At 31.6% G+C, this 13,984-nt stretch overlaps 4 protein-coding genes across 6 annotated transcripts; 2 read left to right on the plus strand and 2 right to left on the minus strand.

Annotated features, from left to right (window-relative positions):
* Window positions 1–792: 792 nt before the first annotated feature.
* Window positions 793–4,343, minus strand: LOC128392442 (RNA-binding protein FUS-like). 2 transcript variants are annotated; one of them, XM_053352571.1, is made up of 4 exons: window positions 4,149–4,343; window positions 3,918–3,997; window positions 2,866–3,824; window positions 793–1,857 (listed from the first exon to the last, which is right to left on the minus strand). In XM_053352571.1, the coding sequence occupies exons 3-4, from the start codon at window positions 3,560–3,562 to the stop codon at window positions 1,763–1,765; spliced, it is 792 nt and encodes a 263-aa protein (XP_053208546.1). In that variant the 5' UTR covers window positions 3,563–3,824; window positions 3,918–3,997; window positions 4,149–4,343; the 3' UTR covers window positions 793–1,762. The 2 variants fall into 2 exon arrangements, with proteins under 2 accessions (XP_053208546.1, XP_053208478.1); XM_053352503.1 differs by lacking the exon at window positions 3,918–3,997.
* A 2,540-nt stretch (window positions 4,344–6,883) lies between these two features.
* LOC128385709 (uncharacterized) lies at window positions 6,884–7,836 on the plus strand. Its single transcript, XM_053344642.1, has 2 exons — window positions 6,884–7,116; window positions 7,241–7,836. Exons 1-2 carry the CDS (start codon window positions 7,049–7,051, stop codon window positions 7,584–7,586), a joined length of 414 nt encoding a protein of 137 aa, XP_053200617.1. The 5' UTR covers window positions 6,884–7,048; the 3' UTR covers window positions 7,587–7,836.
* On the minus strand, window positions 7,804–9,604 carry LOC128385612 (succinate--CoA ligase [ADP/GDP-forming] subunit alpha, mitochondrial-like). Its single transcript, XM_053344535.1, has 4 exons — window positions 9,441–9,604; window positions 8,973–9,199; window positions 8,426–8,858; window positions 7,804–8,348 (listed from the first exon to the last, which is right to left on the minus strand). Exons 1-4 carry the CDS (start codon window positions 9,484–9,486, stop codon window positions 8,059–8,061), a joined length of 996 nt encoding a protein of 331 aa, XP_053200510.1. The 5' UTR covers window positions 9,487–9,604; the 3' UTR covers window positions 7,804–8,058.
* Window positions 9,605–9,678: 74 nt separating this feature from the next.
* LOC128385467 (cytoplasmic 60S subunit biogenesis factor ZNF622-like) lies at window positions 9,679–11,423 on the plus strand. Of its 2 annotated transcripts, none has more exons than XM_053344423.1 (2): window positions 9,679–9,829; window positions 9,938–11,423. In XM_053344423.1, exon 2 carries the CDS (start codon window positions 9,979–9,981, stop codon window positions 11,131–11,133), a length of 1,155 nt encoding a protein of 384 aa, XP_053200398.1. In that variant the 5' UTR covers window positions 9,679–9,829; window positions 9,938–9,978; the 3' UTR covers window positions 11,134–11,423. The 2 variants fall into 2 exon arrangements, with proteins under 2 accessions (XP_053200398.1, XP_053200343.1); XM_053344368.1 differs by having other exon boundaries at window positions 9,685–9,853.
* Window positions 11,424–13,984: the final 2,561 nt, after the last annotated feature.

The following is a 13,984-nucleotide window of genomic DNA, read 5'->3' on the forward strand; positions in this document are numbered from 1 at the left end:
ATTGAATTGAATCTATTGGCTTGTAAGATTTTCTTTCCATCTCTTTACTTGATTATCTCTTGAAACTGGATCAATTTCATGATGATCATCATCATGATACCCACGATTAGCTTATCAATTGGTTCGAGATGATTGGTGACCTATGGTCAGTTCGTAAGAATCCAAAATAGAAAATAGAACAGAAAAAAAGTTCTTTTAAAAAGTAAAAGAAAAAAAACTTTTCAAGTGCAGATGAAAAAGTCGAAAGAGAAAAAAATATTTTCTATTAGAACTTTTTTTCGTCTTCAAATCTTGAACACTTTTTATTGAAAATTTCACAGATGATGAAGATGATCATCTTCATAATGATGATAAAATCATCATCCTCCTAATCATCGTCATCATCATTATTAATACTCTTTAGTGTGATTAAAGGTATACGACAAAAAAAGGTCAACGAAATCAATATAATAGTTGATCGAGTAAATTTTTTTCCCTCAAAAATCAATTGACTCACAATTTCTGATGATCAAGAGCAACAATTTATTAATAACATGAAAAAACGGTGTTGATTTAATTGTCATCTCTTCACTTGAGCTCAATAATGATCTGAAAGTAATGATCATTTCGTTGTAACGATTTCGTCGTAACGTTTTTTTCGTTGACGAAAAAGTTTTTTTTTCTTCTCGCAAAAAAAAAGATCAATTTAATTGAGAGATTCACTCAACATCATCATTAAACTTGATCTCAAAATGGTTTCTCGTTAATTGTTACAATTTACAATCAAGGTTAAGAAATGAGAGAGAAAGTTAATTTAGAGAAAAAAAAAGTTTATTCAATTTCAATCAATAGTTTTTTAGTGATTTTTTTTTTGTTATTTTTTGTGTTTTCATATTGTAATTATGATCATTTTGTCCAATGTTTTTGTTTTTAATTATTTACAATAATTATTTTTAATTGTTGATTGTTGTCGATTGCTTTTGATTGTTTAGGTTAATTGTAGTTTCGGGTCTAAATCTAAATAAGTGGGGGTTGGGTAAACAAAAATAATACTGTTACTGGAAAAACCTAATTTAGTTTGATCAAGTTGATGGTTGATTGTTAATAGTTCAGGTTGATTAATTCAGTTTCATTTCTCTCAATGAATTGTTGTTGAGTCGCTTTTTGTAATTGATTGAGTTGTTGTCTTGTTTGATTGCACATTTGATGAGATGAGCAGAAAAGTGCAATAGTTAATCAAGTTAATTGTAGACATGTTAATAAAAGGGATCCAGGTAAAGAATAAAAAAAAAATCAAAGTTGGACTAAAAAACAACATTAACAATAATAATAATTGAATACAAAGGTTGGAATTAAAAAAAAGCATAATTTTTTGTTGAGTGGTGTAAAGATGGAGGTGGTGATGATGATGATTAGGATGAGGTGATGATGAGATAATCAAAAAAATTCATTATTAATTTGTAATTTTTTCTTATAGCATTGAGATATTATAATCAAATCAATATATGTTATAATAATAGTAACAATTATTAGAGTTATTATTATTATTTAAACAATTTTGATTATATTTATATTATATGAGAATAGAATCAAAGAGTTACCATTATCATTACAATTAATGATGATAATGATATAACATCGATGGGTCGATGATGATAATGATGATATTGGTGATTAGATGAAGGTGGAAAGGTGTTTGGAAAGGTGAAAGACTTAATAAAGTATTAGAATAAAAAGAATCCTTGATAATAATAGAAATTAGCTAATTGTTGATTAGGGATAATTAATATCGTCCCAATCCAGCTAATGGTGATGAACCAAGTCCTCCATAGAATGGACTTGAATAAGATGAGCCAGGAATTAAACTTGATCCTCCTCCTGTGATGATTGATTAATATAAGAGAGAGAGAAAAGGGAAAAAGTAATTAGTTTAACAATTAAAATAAAGTTATTAATAGACTTGATTATTATTAACTAATCCAAATATGAGAAAATCTTAGTTAAAGGATGATCAAAGTAACAATAGATTCATCAAAATTAGTTGAGGTAAAATCCAATTGAATTTGTAACATGTTTTCATTTCTTTTTGTGTGTGTGTGTATTTTATGTTAATTGTTATTAAAAGGTAATGACAATTTAATTTAAAGCTAATTATATAATATAATGGCTAATAAAATAGAGAGGATTGTATATTAATAGGTGGAAAGTTGGATCAAAGTTTAGTTGAGGTTATATTATATTCATAAGTAAAGGTAAAAGTAATAACCTCGTTTTAGTTAAACTCAATATTTACATGATTCTAATTATAAGTAATACTGGTTTGTAAATAATAATCATCTTGACGTTGGTGATGATGATAATAATACACAAAAATTATTGTTACGTAGCTTGAAGGTCCCATGAAGATGAAGATGATGATGATAATAGAGAGGAGAGATGAGAGAGAGTGAATTCAATGAGGTTCATCATGAGAATCATGTCAAATTGTAATAGATTGACTTGTTACGGATTATAATTATTTCTCCGATTCTTGTTTTTATGTTGCTATTAACTGATTGTTTCTTCAAACTCTTTAATTGTGATTTGTATCATCATCATCATTATCAAATTGGCAAAGTGAGAGAGAAAAGAGAGAGAGAGAGAGAGATGGTGATGAAAAAGTAGCAGAGCAGACAGTTATCGTGGTGGGGAAAAGTGGGTTAGTTGGAATAGGATGACAAAAGAAACATTATCAAGGTTAAGTTGAATGATAATTAGTTGATTAACATAATGTTATTTATCGATTGATTTGATTTTTTTCTTTTCTTGGATTGTATTCGAAAATAGATTAATGGTTGAAGAGTGGTATTGATTGTTGATTAGTTTATTTAAATAACTGTTACTTACGATATGAGGGTGAGTAAGATGACCCAAGGGATGAGAGACCATAGCTTGAGGATGAAAGTGATGAGGGTGAGAGGGAACCATAAGAGGGTGCAAACGATGAACCATATGAGGTTGGAGCTGCACCATATGAACCGGTACCAGCTGAGCCGAATGAGGCACCAGTAAGAGCGGAACCATATGAAGGTGATGAGCCAAAAGATGATGAACCAAAACCTGAGGTTGAACCGAAAGCTGAACCATAGGGTGATCCAAGTGAGGAAAGAGCTGATGAACCATAAAGACCTGAGGCTGGTCCATAAGGTGAGGTAAGTGGACGAATGCTGGTTGATGAGGTGAAAATTGGTGAAGCTGAACCGTAAAGGCTTGAGGATAATCCAGATGAATATGAAGGTGATCTTAAGTAAGATGGTAGGGAACCATAAAGACTGGCTAGTGATGAACCTGCCGATCCGGCTGAACCACCGGCACCACCGACAGCTGATCCAGCTGAACCTAATGAACCTCCATGACCAGATGAACCGGAAAGTCCATAAAGTGAACCAAAGGCTGAAGATAAAGGTGAAAGAGAATTACCAAAAGCTGAAGATAATGATGATCCTGAAGAACCAAATCCACCTGATGCTCCACTAAAGAATTGACCAGAAACGGAAACTAATAAACCAGAGATAATGTATAAGGAAATCATTTTACAATCCATTTTGTTGTTGTTGAAAAAATTTGAACAGACAAATAATGTTAAAAGTATAGAAAATATAAATTGGCACTGGAGGTTCCAAAGATAGAATAGAATATTTTTTTGTTATTAAAACGAAAGTGTTGAGAACACTGAATGAGTTGAGAATAGATGAAAATTTGAAGTGAATCCGAATCGTTTCAAGTTTCAAACTGGGCTTGGCGGGATTCCATCTTTTCCTTTTTATATATAAGCTAAATTATCTTCCAACAATTTAAGGGGGTGGCTATTTAGAGAGAAAGAAAGAGAACAAGAGAGAGAGAGAGAGAGAGAAATAAAAGTGAGCATTAAAACGGGTACAATTCCATACAATACCTACAACGTATTAAGTATTTTTAGGAGAGCAGGAGAAGGTGGAAGATGACTGAAGATGATCAAGAATCAGAATTACTAACGCCCCTGATCATCAACATCATCATCATCATGGTTGACAAGTTGATTGTTAACAGAAAAAAACAACAACAACAACAGATAAAATGAATTAAGAAAAAAAAACCGAAACTTCAAATAGATTGGTGATTAATAACATGTATATAGATAATCAACTAACCTGGATTATATTTTTACTCATATTTTAACTTCATCCAATTTATGACAATATTAAAACGGAAGAGATCAGGTTATCACGATCATCAACTAAATGGTCACAATTAAGTGGACAATCAATGAGAAGAAAAAAAAAACAAAATCAAATTAACAACAATTTAGATTAAGCGAGTTAATTTCTCTTCTTCTCAATTATTAAAGAGCAACAACAAAGAAAAGGCGGTAATCAAATTGAAAGAGAAAAAAAAATTCGAAATTTTTGTTTACTTTTACTTCCGATAGATGCCATTGATCTAATTGTAATTAATTCGTTAATTTTGCTGACAATTAAGGAAAATTAGTGATTATCAGGAATTAAATACGAATCGAATCAAATTTTTATGGGATTTTAAATGAATCGTTTTATTGGGTTGATTGTAACTCGATTTGGATCAATTTCTGAATTTTCCAAACAATTGAATGATCTTAATTTACTCTTATCGATTTAATTAATTCTTTTGCCAATTTGCTTGAAGAGGAAATTAAATTTCTCACAATTTAATCGTACCAATTACTGAAAAATTAAATTGTTACATTTTTATCTGGTTGGAAAATATTAAAACATTTCGAGTGTATCAACGGTAACAATTAACGATTTAACTGATTGCTCGTTGTTGTTGTTGTTGTTACTGATTGTTGATGATTAATATTTAATTTTAATTTGTTTTGACAATGAAAGAGGTAACAAATTGACTATAATGATATTGTAATAGTAATAATTTGAGTAAACAATCAAAGTCAACAATCAATTTAACGTTGGTGCAAAAAAAAATGTTGATCAAGTTGATTGTCGTTGATAAAAAAGTTTCAATTGACTTTTAAATTGTTACTATTTAAAGATGATTATTAATGATTAAGATCGTTGAAATGATTAAATGCCTTAAGGCACGTTCATCCGGCAATTAGTTGATTCAGTTCAATGTTCAATTCAACCAATCAACATAAAAGTTAATCATCTTAACGAGACTTGATTGTGGAAGAAAAAAAAATTTTTCTCCAACAATTTAAACTACAATTATTGTTTTATTTGATTCGTGATGATCAACATCATCTTCTTAATCATCCTGGTACGTGCTGATGAACATGGTTCCTAATTGTGATTATTGTGTCGAGCGACAATTAACTAACTTACTAACTATTGGAAGGAGAGTCAAACAATCAACAATCAACAAACTATCAAACTGTTTAAATCCCTCAACAATTAAGGGAAACAAATAACAATTTAATAAACTAATAACACTCCTAGATTTTTAATTGTCCTGGTGGTTAATTAGATTGTTACTATTAATAAAATTATCTTAATCACGACAATTTAATTGTGATAATATGAGAAATTTGTTTTGTCTGATAATTTGATTTACTAATAATATTTTCATTGATTTGATTGTTTTACTTTGATTGTTGATTATTTTTCTGTCTAATTGCTGTGTGCTAGTTAATTAACATCATGTTAATCAATTAGGATCACCAGTAAACCTTTTAATTTTGTTTCAATTGATTAGTTAATTAGTTGAGACAAAGTTGTTAATTGTTGTTTAATTATCGTTTGCTTGTTGATTGTTAGATCATTTTTGTAACTACAATTAACTTGATTGTTTATGATCATGATTAGATTGAGATTTTTGTCTTAATCATTTGACAAAATGAGATGATCATGATCATGATCATGAAGATGAGCTTTTTAATTACAATCAACGACTACAATTGATTTGATTGTTCAATGATCCAAATATTGATTCACCTTTTTTTCTTGATTGTTTTTATTTTACTTTTTTCTTTTCGCTTAATTTTTGATTGTTGATTTACTTGATTTCTTTACAATCAAATATTTTTCTCAATCATCATCGTAACAATTAATTTATGACAATGACAATGATCTTGATGATCAGAAAAATCAATCAACAATCAACATCATATTTGGATTTTTATTTTCAATTGGAAACTTTTTCTGATCCTAATTAACTGTCTCATCTTATTAATAGATTGTAACAATTAAGAGTTTATTGTGTTACAAAAATTAAATTGAACATTTAATTTAATTTGGTAATTAATATGTGGATTCTGATTACATGGAATTAGCTTTAATTTCAATTGATTAAGATCAAATAATAATCAACTTTTTTAATTTAGTTTTTTTTTATTCCCGAAAATTTCATTTTTGATTTGATTTGATTTGATTACTAAATTTAATCATTAATCCAATTGATTATCATTATTATTAGCTTATTAATCTTACCTGATTGTAGATAAACTTTTCACTTCCTCCAAGCAATTTACTGATTAGTTAACAATTTTTTTTTCAATCGTTGATTAACCAGGAAAAATTCAGTTAATCACCACAATTAGATTTGATCACTGATTTAGATTAGGAAAAGAAAAAATTTCTTCTAATTAACAACTCAATGGATTAAAAGTACTCACTGATTGTGAGTTAATTGTCAGCTAATAATTGTAGATGTTCAACTGATTATCTTAATTCATCAACAATTCTAATAAACTAATTAGTTGATTTCGTTGATTTAAATCACATTTTCATTTATTGTTGAGAGAAAAAATTATCTATTCGATTAGTTGATCAACTACCAATGTGACAATTAATAAGAATTAGAAATTCAAATGTTAATTGTTTCCATTAACAGTCGAATATTTGATTAGAATTTCAATTTATTCGATGATCAAAATTAATCGAATTTTTTTTCTTCCAAATCATTTGAATGAACCGCTTTTCGCTCAACATAGAGATCAATCTCTTTGGTTACACATTCAACTGTCTTTTTTGAAAGTTGATTGTTGTTACTCTCAATTGTGTTTAGTTTTAATTGCTGTTGATTAATTGTTACCAATTTTTTCCTCTGATAGATAATCATGTCAACCTCAAGTCTGAGTAGTTATTCTAGTTATGGTGCTTTAAGTACTGCTAAGAAAACACCAAAGTAAGTTAAGTGTTTTTTTCTTTGTCTTTGTTTTACTTTCTCGTCAATTTGTTGATTATGATTTTTGAGCTTGAATTTGATTGTAATGGAGGTTAATTTGTTTTTCTTTTGTTATTTCTTTTAGACGATTTGTTAAAGAACCTAGTGAACCAAATAAAGCAGAAGTGATCAAAGCTCAATTAGATGTTGTCAAACTAGAATTGGATACTTTCAAGATGAACATGGATACAACCGATACGACCAAATGTAAAGACAATTGGATGGATCAAATTGATTGTAAAAAATTGGTGGAAACAATTGATTCACTTGCAACTGGATTATCTGCTAAATTAGATGTTATTCGTCAATTGGCTGTGGTTCCAAAGGATAAGCCTTCATTAGTTATTAACGATGCCGCTTTAGTAAAGGCCAACGAAAGATTGGATGAAACAATTTGTATATTGGAAAATTTAAGAGAACTTAAAAATTAACTAAAATTCCAAAAAAAAAACATCATACATAATTTTCAACTATATCCATCAATCAAGATCCATTAGTGGATAATGTAAATGAAAACTAATCCACGAACATCCATTCAGCGATTCCAAACATAAAAAGAGAATGAAGAAAGTATCAGGAAAAACCATTTCCATTTCCATTTTGATGATTAATCACAACCTTAATTTGAGAGTTTTGATGAGCAAAATGTTGAATATTGAAATATATTCTTTTAAATATTTTTCTTTCCATCTTTCAAATTCATTTTAAAGGAAAAAACATTATTCAAATGAGAGATTGAGAAAAGGAGGAAGAGAAACAAAAATTAAACCATTCTCGCAACAATATATAACTCACATATAATTTGCTGTGTAATTAATTAGAATTGATAATATATTTGGTTGATAAAATTAGCTTTTCTGTTGGAAAAGTTAATAATGTGTGTTTATATTAATATAATCCACTCTATGCTAAGCCTCGCTTTTTCATCTCTTCAAGCATAAATGCTCCCATTTTAGCCGGTGATCGGGTAACCGCAACACCAGCTGATTGAAGGGCTTCAATTTTAGCCTGAGCTCCACCCTTACCGCCTGAGATAATGGCTCCAGCGTGGCCCATACGACGACCTGGTGGAGCGGTTAGACCAGCGATAAAGGAGACAACAGGCTTGGAATTAGAGCCCGAATTGTGCTCTTTCAAATACTCGGCTGCCTGTTCTTCCGCTTGTCCACCAATCTCACCGATTAAAATGATACCTGATGAGGAATAAGGAAAAAATTTGAGTCAAAATTGATTGATGATTTTTGAAAAAATTGTTCATCAATTTACAAACCTTTTGTTTCAGGATCATTGAGGAAAACCTCCAGACAATCAATAAAATCAGTTCCATTGAAAGGATCACCACCAATACCAATACAAAGAGATTGACCTAAACCAACTTGGGTTGTCTGGTGAACTGCTTCGTAGGTTAAAGTACCCGATCGAGAGACAATACCAATTTTACCTCGTTGGTGAATATGACCTGGCATTATACCGATTTTACATTCACCTGGTTTAATTATACCAGGACAGTTAGGGCCAATAAGTCGAGTCTTGTTCTGTCTGATGAGAGCGTGTTTAACTCGTACCATATCCAATTGAGGTATTCCCTCGGTAATACAAACAACTAGAGGAATTTCAGCTTCAATGGCCTCCATAATGGCCTTAGCAGCTCCAGGAGCTGGAACATAGATGACAGAGGCATTACATCCAGTCTCTTTCATTGCCTAAGAATTGAAAAGTCATTAAATCAGTTGGATTGTCAAGGAATTATAACTCCAAACACTATCCTCAATCCCGAGAATCGGTGATTATCTTGTCGTTTTTGGACATTTACTAACCTCTGTTAAGGTGCTGAAAACGGGAAGGTCAAGGTGAGTTTTACCACCTTTTCCTGGAGAAACACCGCCAACAACCTTTGTACCATATTCGATTGCTTGTTTACTATGAAAAGTACCTTGTTTACCGGTGAAACCTTGGCAAATAACCTTAGTATGAGACCCGATTTTCAATGCTGGTCGCGTTTGATCATAAACCTTTTTCAAAGCTTCCAAATTATAACTACGAGCTGAAAAAAATAGAGTAAAAGATGAGCAAATAAATGAAAAAACATTCGTCAAATTGATGAAATAAATTCCACAAAAGGGAATCAATAAAAAAAATCACAATAAATAAAATAAATTAAGGGTCACATTGGTGAGAAACTCTGAATAACAAAGATGGAGAGAGAAAATGAAAAACCATAAAAAAAAAGATAAACATAAAATTCAACGTAAGCCTGAAAGCGAAAACAGAAAACGAATACTTACTTAAGGCTGGAGCAAGTCGAACAATTTTTAGTGTTGATGTAGCCATAATTAGGAATAATTAAAATTCTATAATAACAAAATAATGGAACAATTTAAGGAACAATTAAAGAGCAAAACATTCACAGAGGAAAATGATAAACACTAAAAGGAAAACAATTCAACCTTTACCCAGGAAAAAGGAGGAGGAGTTAACAAGGAATGAAAATTATTCCAGTGATTGAAATTGTCTCACTAGAAGATTAATCATTTTATAGTTTTTTGTTAATTTCTAATTAAAACTTACCTTTATTCTAATTGTGATTTATTAATTTTCTTTGATTGAAACTTGATTAAGACCTTTGGTTGGATTGTTTTCTTTTGTCTTTGTCCACGTTGGTTTAGATTCTCAGGTGAAATTGATTTTCCATTTTCTGGTTTGTTTTGATTTTCTTTTTTTTGCAATTTTGTTTTTTCTTCTATAATTTTGTTAATTGTTTCTAATTTTTGTTCTGTTCTAGGTTATTGTTCTGCTGTATTGTTGTAATTTAAGTTGATTATTATGGCGACTTACACTTGTTTAACCTGTAAGGTTAATTTCTCAACCAATGAATGGCAAAAGCAACACTATAAAAGTGAATGGCATCAGTATAATTTAAAGCGTAAATTGGTTGATCTTAATTGTGTTCCATTTGATACCTTTGAGAAGATTAAAGCTCGACAAGTGGCCGCTGAAATTAAAGAGAATACCAGAGAGACGAATAAATATTGTGCCGCTTGTCGTAAAGCGTTTTCATCGACCGCAGCATTTGACCAACACTGTCAAAGTAAAAAACACCGAGAAATGGTTGAGAGGAAAGAGATTAAAGATTCAATTGCTGCCAAGAATCCAAAACCATTACCACCATCAGAAGAATCTGTGATTAAATCTGATTCTATGATGAATGAATTAGCTTCAGAAGATGAAGATGATGATGACGATTATGAGACAGTCGATGATGATTATGAGGAGGGTAAAAATGCTCTCAGGCCTGATCAGTGTTTCTTTTGCCTTCGGGAAGCAGATTCAATGGAAGAGAATATTAAACATATGAGTTTATCTCATTCATTTTTTATTCCTGACATTGATTATGTTACCGATTTGGAATCTTTATTAACCTATTTGGGTGAAAAAATTGGAATCGATCATGTTTGTCTTTGGTGTTCTTATAATGGTAAAACCTTTCGATCAACTAAATCTGCTCAACAACATATGCTTTGTAAGGGACATTCAAAGATCAACTTTGAACAGGCTGATGTACTCATGGAATATGCTGATTTTTATGATTACTCTAAATCTTATCCTGATGCTGAAGGTGCTGATGCAGATGAAGAGGTTAAAATTGATACTCTTACTGTAGACGATGATTCCTGGCAACTTGTCCTTCCTTCCGGATCGGTTATTGGCCATCGATCATTGTTACGTTATTATAAACAAAATTTAAGGCCAATCGTTGAAAAACTTGGACATGGTTCTAGTACTAATCAAAGAATCTTGGATAAGGTGATGAATAATTACAAAGCTCTTGGATGGACAGGAATCAAAGGTGAAGCTGCGGTCAAACGAGCCAAAGATATTAATTATTTCAATAGATTAGTTGCTCGTCGTAATTTGGACATTGGAATGAGACACAATCGAATCTTAACTAAATACTTTAGGCAACAAGTTCTCTTCTAGTTGTTTAAATGTGAAATTTTCTTTAATTGTGGACATTTACTTGTTTATCAATTGGTTTACTCTTATTCTTTTTCTTTTGGATAACAATTTATTAATTGTTAAAACAACGAATCGACAGCAAAGAAAAACAAACTTCATTCTTCATTTATTTTCTTCTTCTTCTTTTCTATTCTTGGAAGAACCAAAATTTTCTCTTTTTGGACATCTCTGTAAAAATTGAAATTATATTAATTGTATTGGACAATTCATCGAGCAATCAATTTTCAATAAAAATTAGAAGAAAAATTTAATTCGATAAAAAAATTCCAAATTTCGATCTCATATTTGCCGCTCAAATATTCATTCGATTCCATTGGTTAACTAACGCCATCTATTGTTCTTTTAGAAAAATCGGTCCCCTGTTGGTTGGAATTGAATGGTTTTATTGAGAAAATTAAGAATTTAATTAAATAAGTTAATTAAAACCGGTGTTAAATCAAAATACAAGTAAAAAGTTCGTGGAAAACAAGTGTACAATTGAAGAAGAAAATGGCACCAACAACTCAGGTAAGACACTCGTGACAAGAAAAATACGTGACAAGATACCGAAGACCACGTTTTACGAGACACTTAAACTTAAACTCTGACAAAAATTCTCTTCCCTTTCTAATTTTACTTTATTTCTCAAATAAATATAGCCTTCGATGATATTCCCAATATTTAAAGAACCTAGTGCTGAATTAAAACAACAGTATGACATCATGAAAAATCAAATAATGGAATTCTTTGAAAACGGCCAATTCAGCAGTAACAAACTCACCCATTACCTGAGTGAGGGCGATACCCGAGACATTGAACAAAACATTAAACTGATCCTTCAACTGATTGAAGATCCAATAGACGAGAAAGGTTGTGCTGTTGAAAAACAAAAGGTTGAATGGCTCAAGAAGATTGTAACGGCGTTTCAAAAATCTGTTAAACTAAGAAATGCTCGTGCTGAGAGATCTGCTATTACCCAATCCGTCGTCACAGAAACATCAGCACCAGACATACCCGAAGAACAAGAGACTGATTTAAACCCGCCGAAACGACAAAAGAACCAGCAAGATCAAGAAATGCTAAATAAAGTCATTCAGGCTCCAAGAGAAAACACTAAAAGATCCCACAATCTAATACCATCTACGAGTGAGATACCATCCAACTGGTGGAAATGGTCCATGAACAGAATATTTAAACTCAAAATAACTGGACCTCAAGAAGACAGATCGGTAGATAAACTGACTGATATTATATCAGAAATAGGTATAGACTACCAATTCAAAATATCGGCATGGCGAACATACAGTTTGATTATGGTAAACAGCGAAGATGAACGGATGGACCTACTGAGAAAACTCAAGATGGAAAAAGTGGAAGTTGAATCTCTACCGTGGAAAAAACCTCAAGTCAAGATCAATTATCTGAGACCTCCAATTAATCAATCATGGGAGAACCATATAAAACGAATTATGATGATAAATGGTTTCAGAGATGAAAATCAGTTCAAGTTGATGCATTACTACGAGATAGGGTTGAACTCAAATAAATGGGGAGCAATTGTTGAAATCTCTCCTTCAACCAGGTCTCTAATTGAATCGAAACTTAAAGGTAAAATCTCATCAGGAGCGAATCTCCATACGGTAATTGATAATTTCCCAATCATGACCTGTGGTATGTGTCACAGATTCGGTCACACAAAACGATATTGCAACAACCAACTCAAATGCACAAGATGTTCACGACAACATTTGAGATCAGTTTGCACAGCAAAGGAGCTACTGTGTCCATCATGTGGAAAAAAGGACCACCAGGCATATAGTCAAGAGTGTAAATTATATTGCTCAGAGCTACAACTCGCAGTTTCAGACTATGATTTCAGTTACAATCACTTAATGATGTAATAAAGCTTACCTAATCTGGTTTCGCTGAACAAATTAAGAGTTACAAAAGAGCTAACCTAATCTGGCTTCACTCAACAAAGAAATTTCTGTTCTCGATTACTTAAGACAAGAAAAATAACTTGATGTAATACTAATAAAACATTTGAAAATAAACATTTAATAATAAATAAGTTGAAGCCTCACTATTGTAAAGGTCTTCCAACAGGTAACCAATCATAATCGGCTAATTGATAAAATAAAAGAGTACCCTCGGTGTAACGCTTGAATAAATCAGGAATAACCTCATGGTAATGACCATTATTTACTTCCTGATAACCGTTACGAGTTTTAATATTAATACAAGTGTGCCATCCAGCATCAAGAAAACTCGGGTGTTTAACAAGGTAACGATCACCAAGAGACTCACCGGCCTTTGTGTTGTAAGTCATGTAGACGCTACTGAAGGCGAATCTATTATAAACGAACTGTTGACCATCCAGGGTGAGAACCATGTGCTCCTCGGGTATTATCGTGAAATTTGAATCCTCCATCAATGGACCTCTGAGGTTAATAGCCATAAAATCAGGGATACGAACAATTTCAAAATCATTAATACACTTGAATCCACTCCCACAAGTAGCACCATTGACAATATTAGGGCATGTGAGCTTAATTGTTGGTCTCCAATAAGCAGGCTCAGTCAGAATTTCAGACAATCGAATAGCTTTTAAAGGTAAACAAGCATCTCCAGGTAATTCTAATACGGGGAAATCATAGTGGAAATCGAGATGGAAATTGGCACAATGACGACAAATAAAAGTACCTTTCACACCAAACATGAACTTGTTGCGGAAAACGATATCTTCATTTGATAGCTTGCGAATTAGATCAAAATAAGTTTCACCCTCCAGCCCACCGGGAGTCTCATAGCTACGACAGCAAAAATCACTCAA

This window comes from Panonychus citri, unplaced genomic scaffold, assembly GCF_014898815.1.
Source record: "Panonychus citri isolate SS breed McGregor unplaced genomic scaffold, ASM1489881v1 Contig00001, whole genome shotgun sequence".
NCBI classification, from domain to species: domain Eukaryota; kingdom Metazoa; phylum Arthropoda; class Arachnida; order Trombidiformes; family Tetranychidae; genus Panonychus; species Panonychus citri.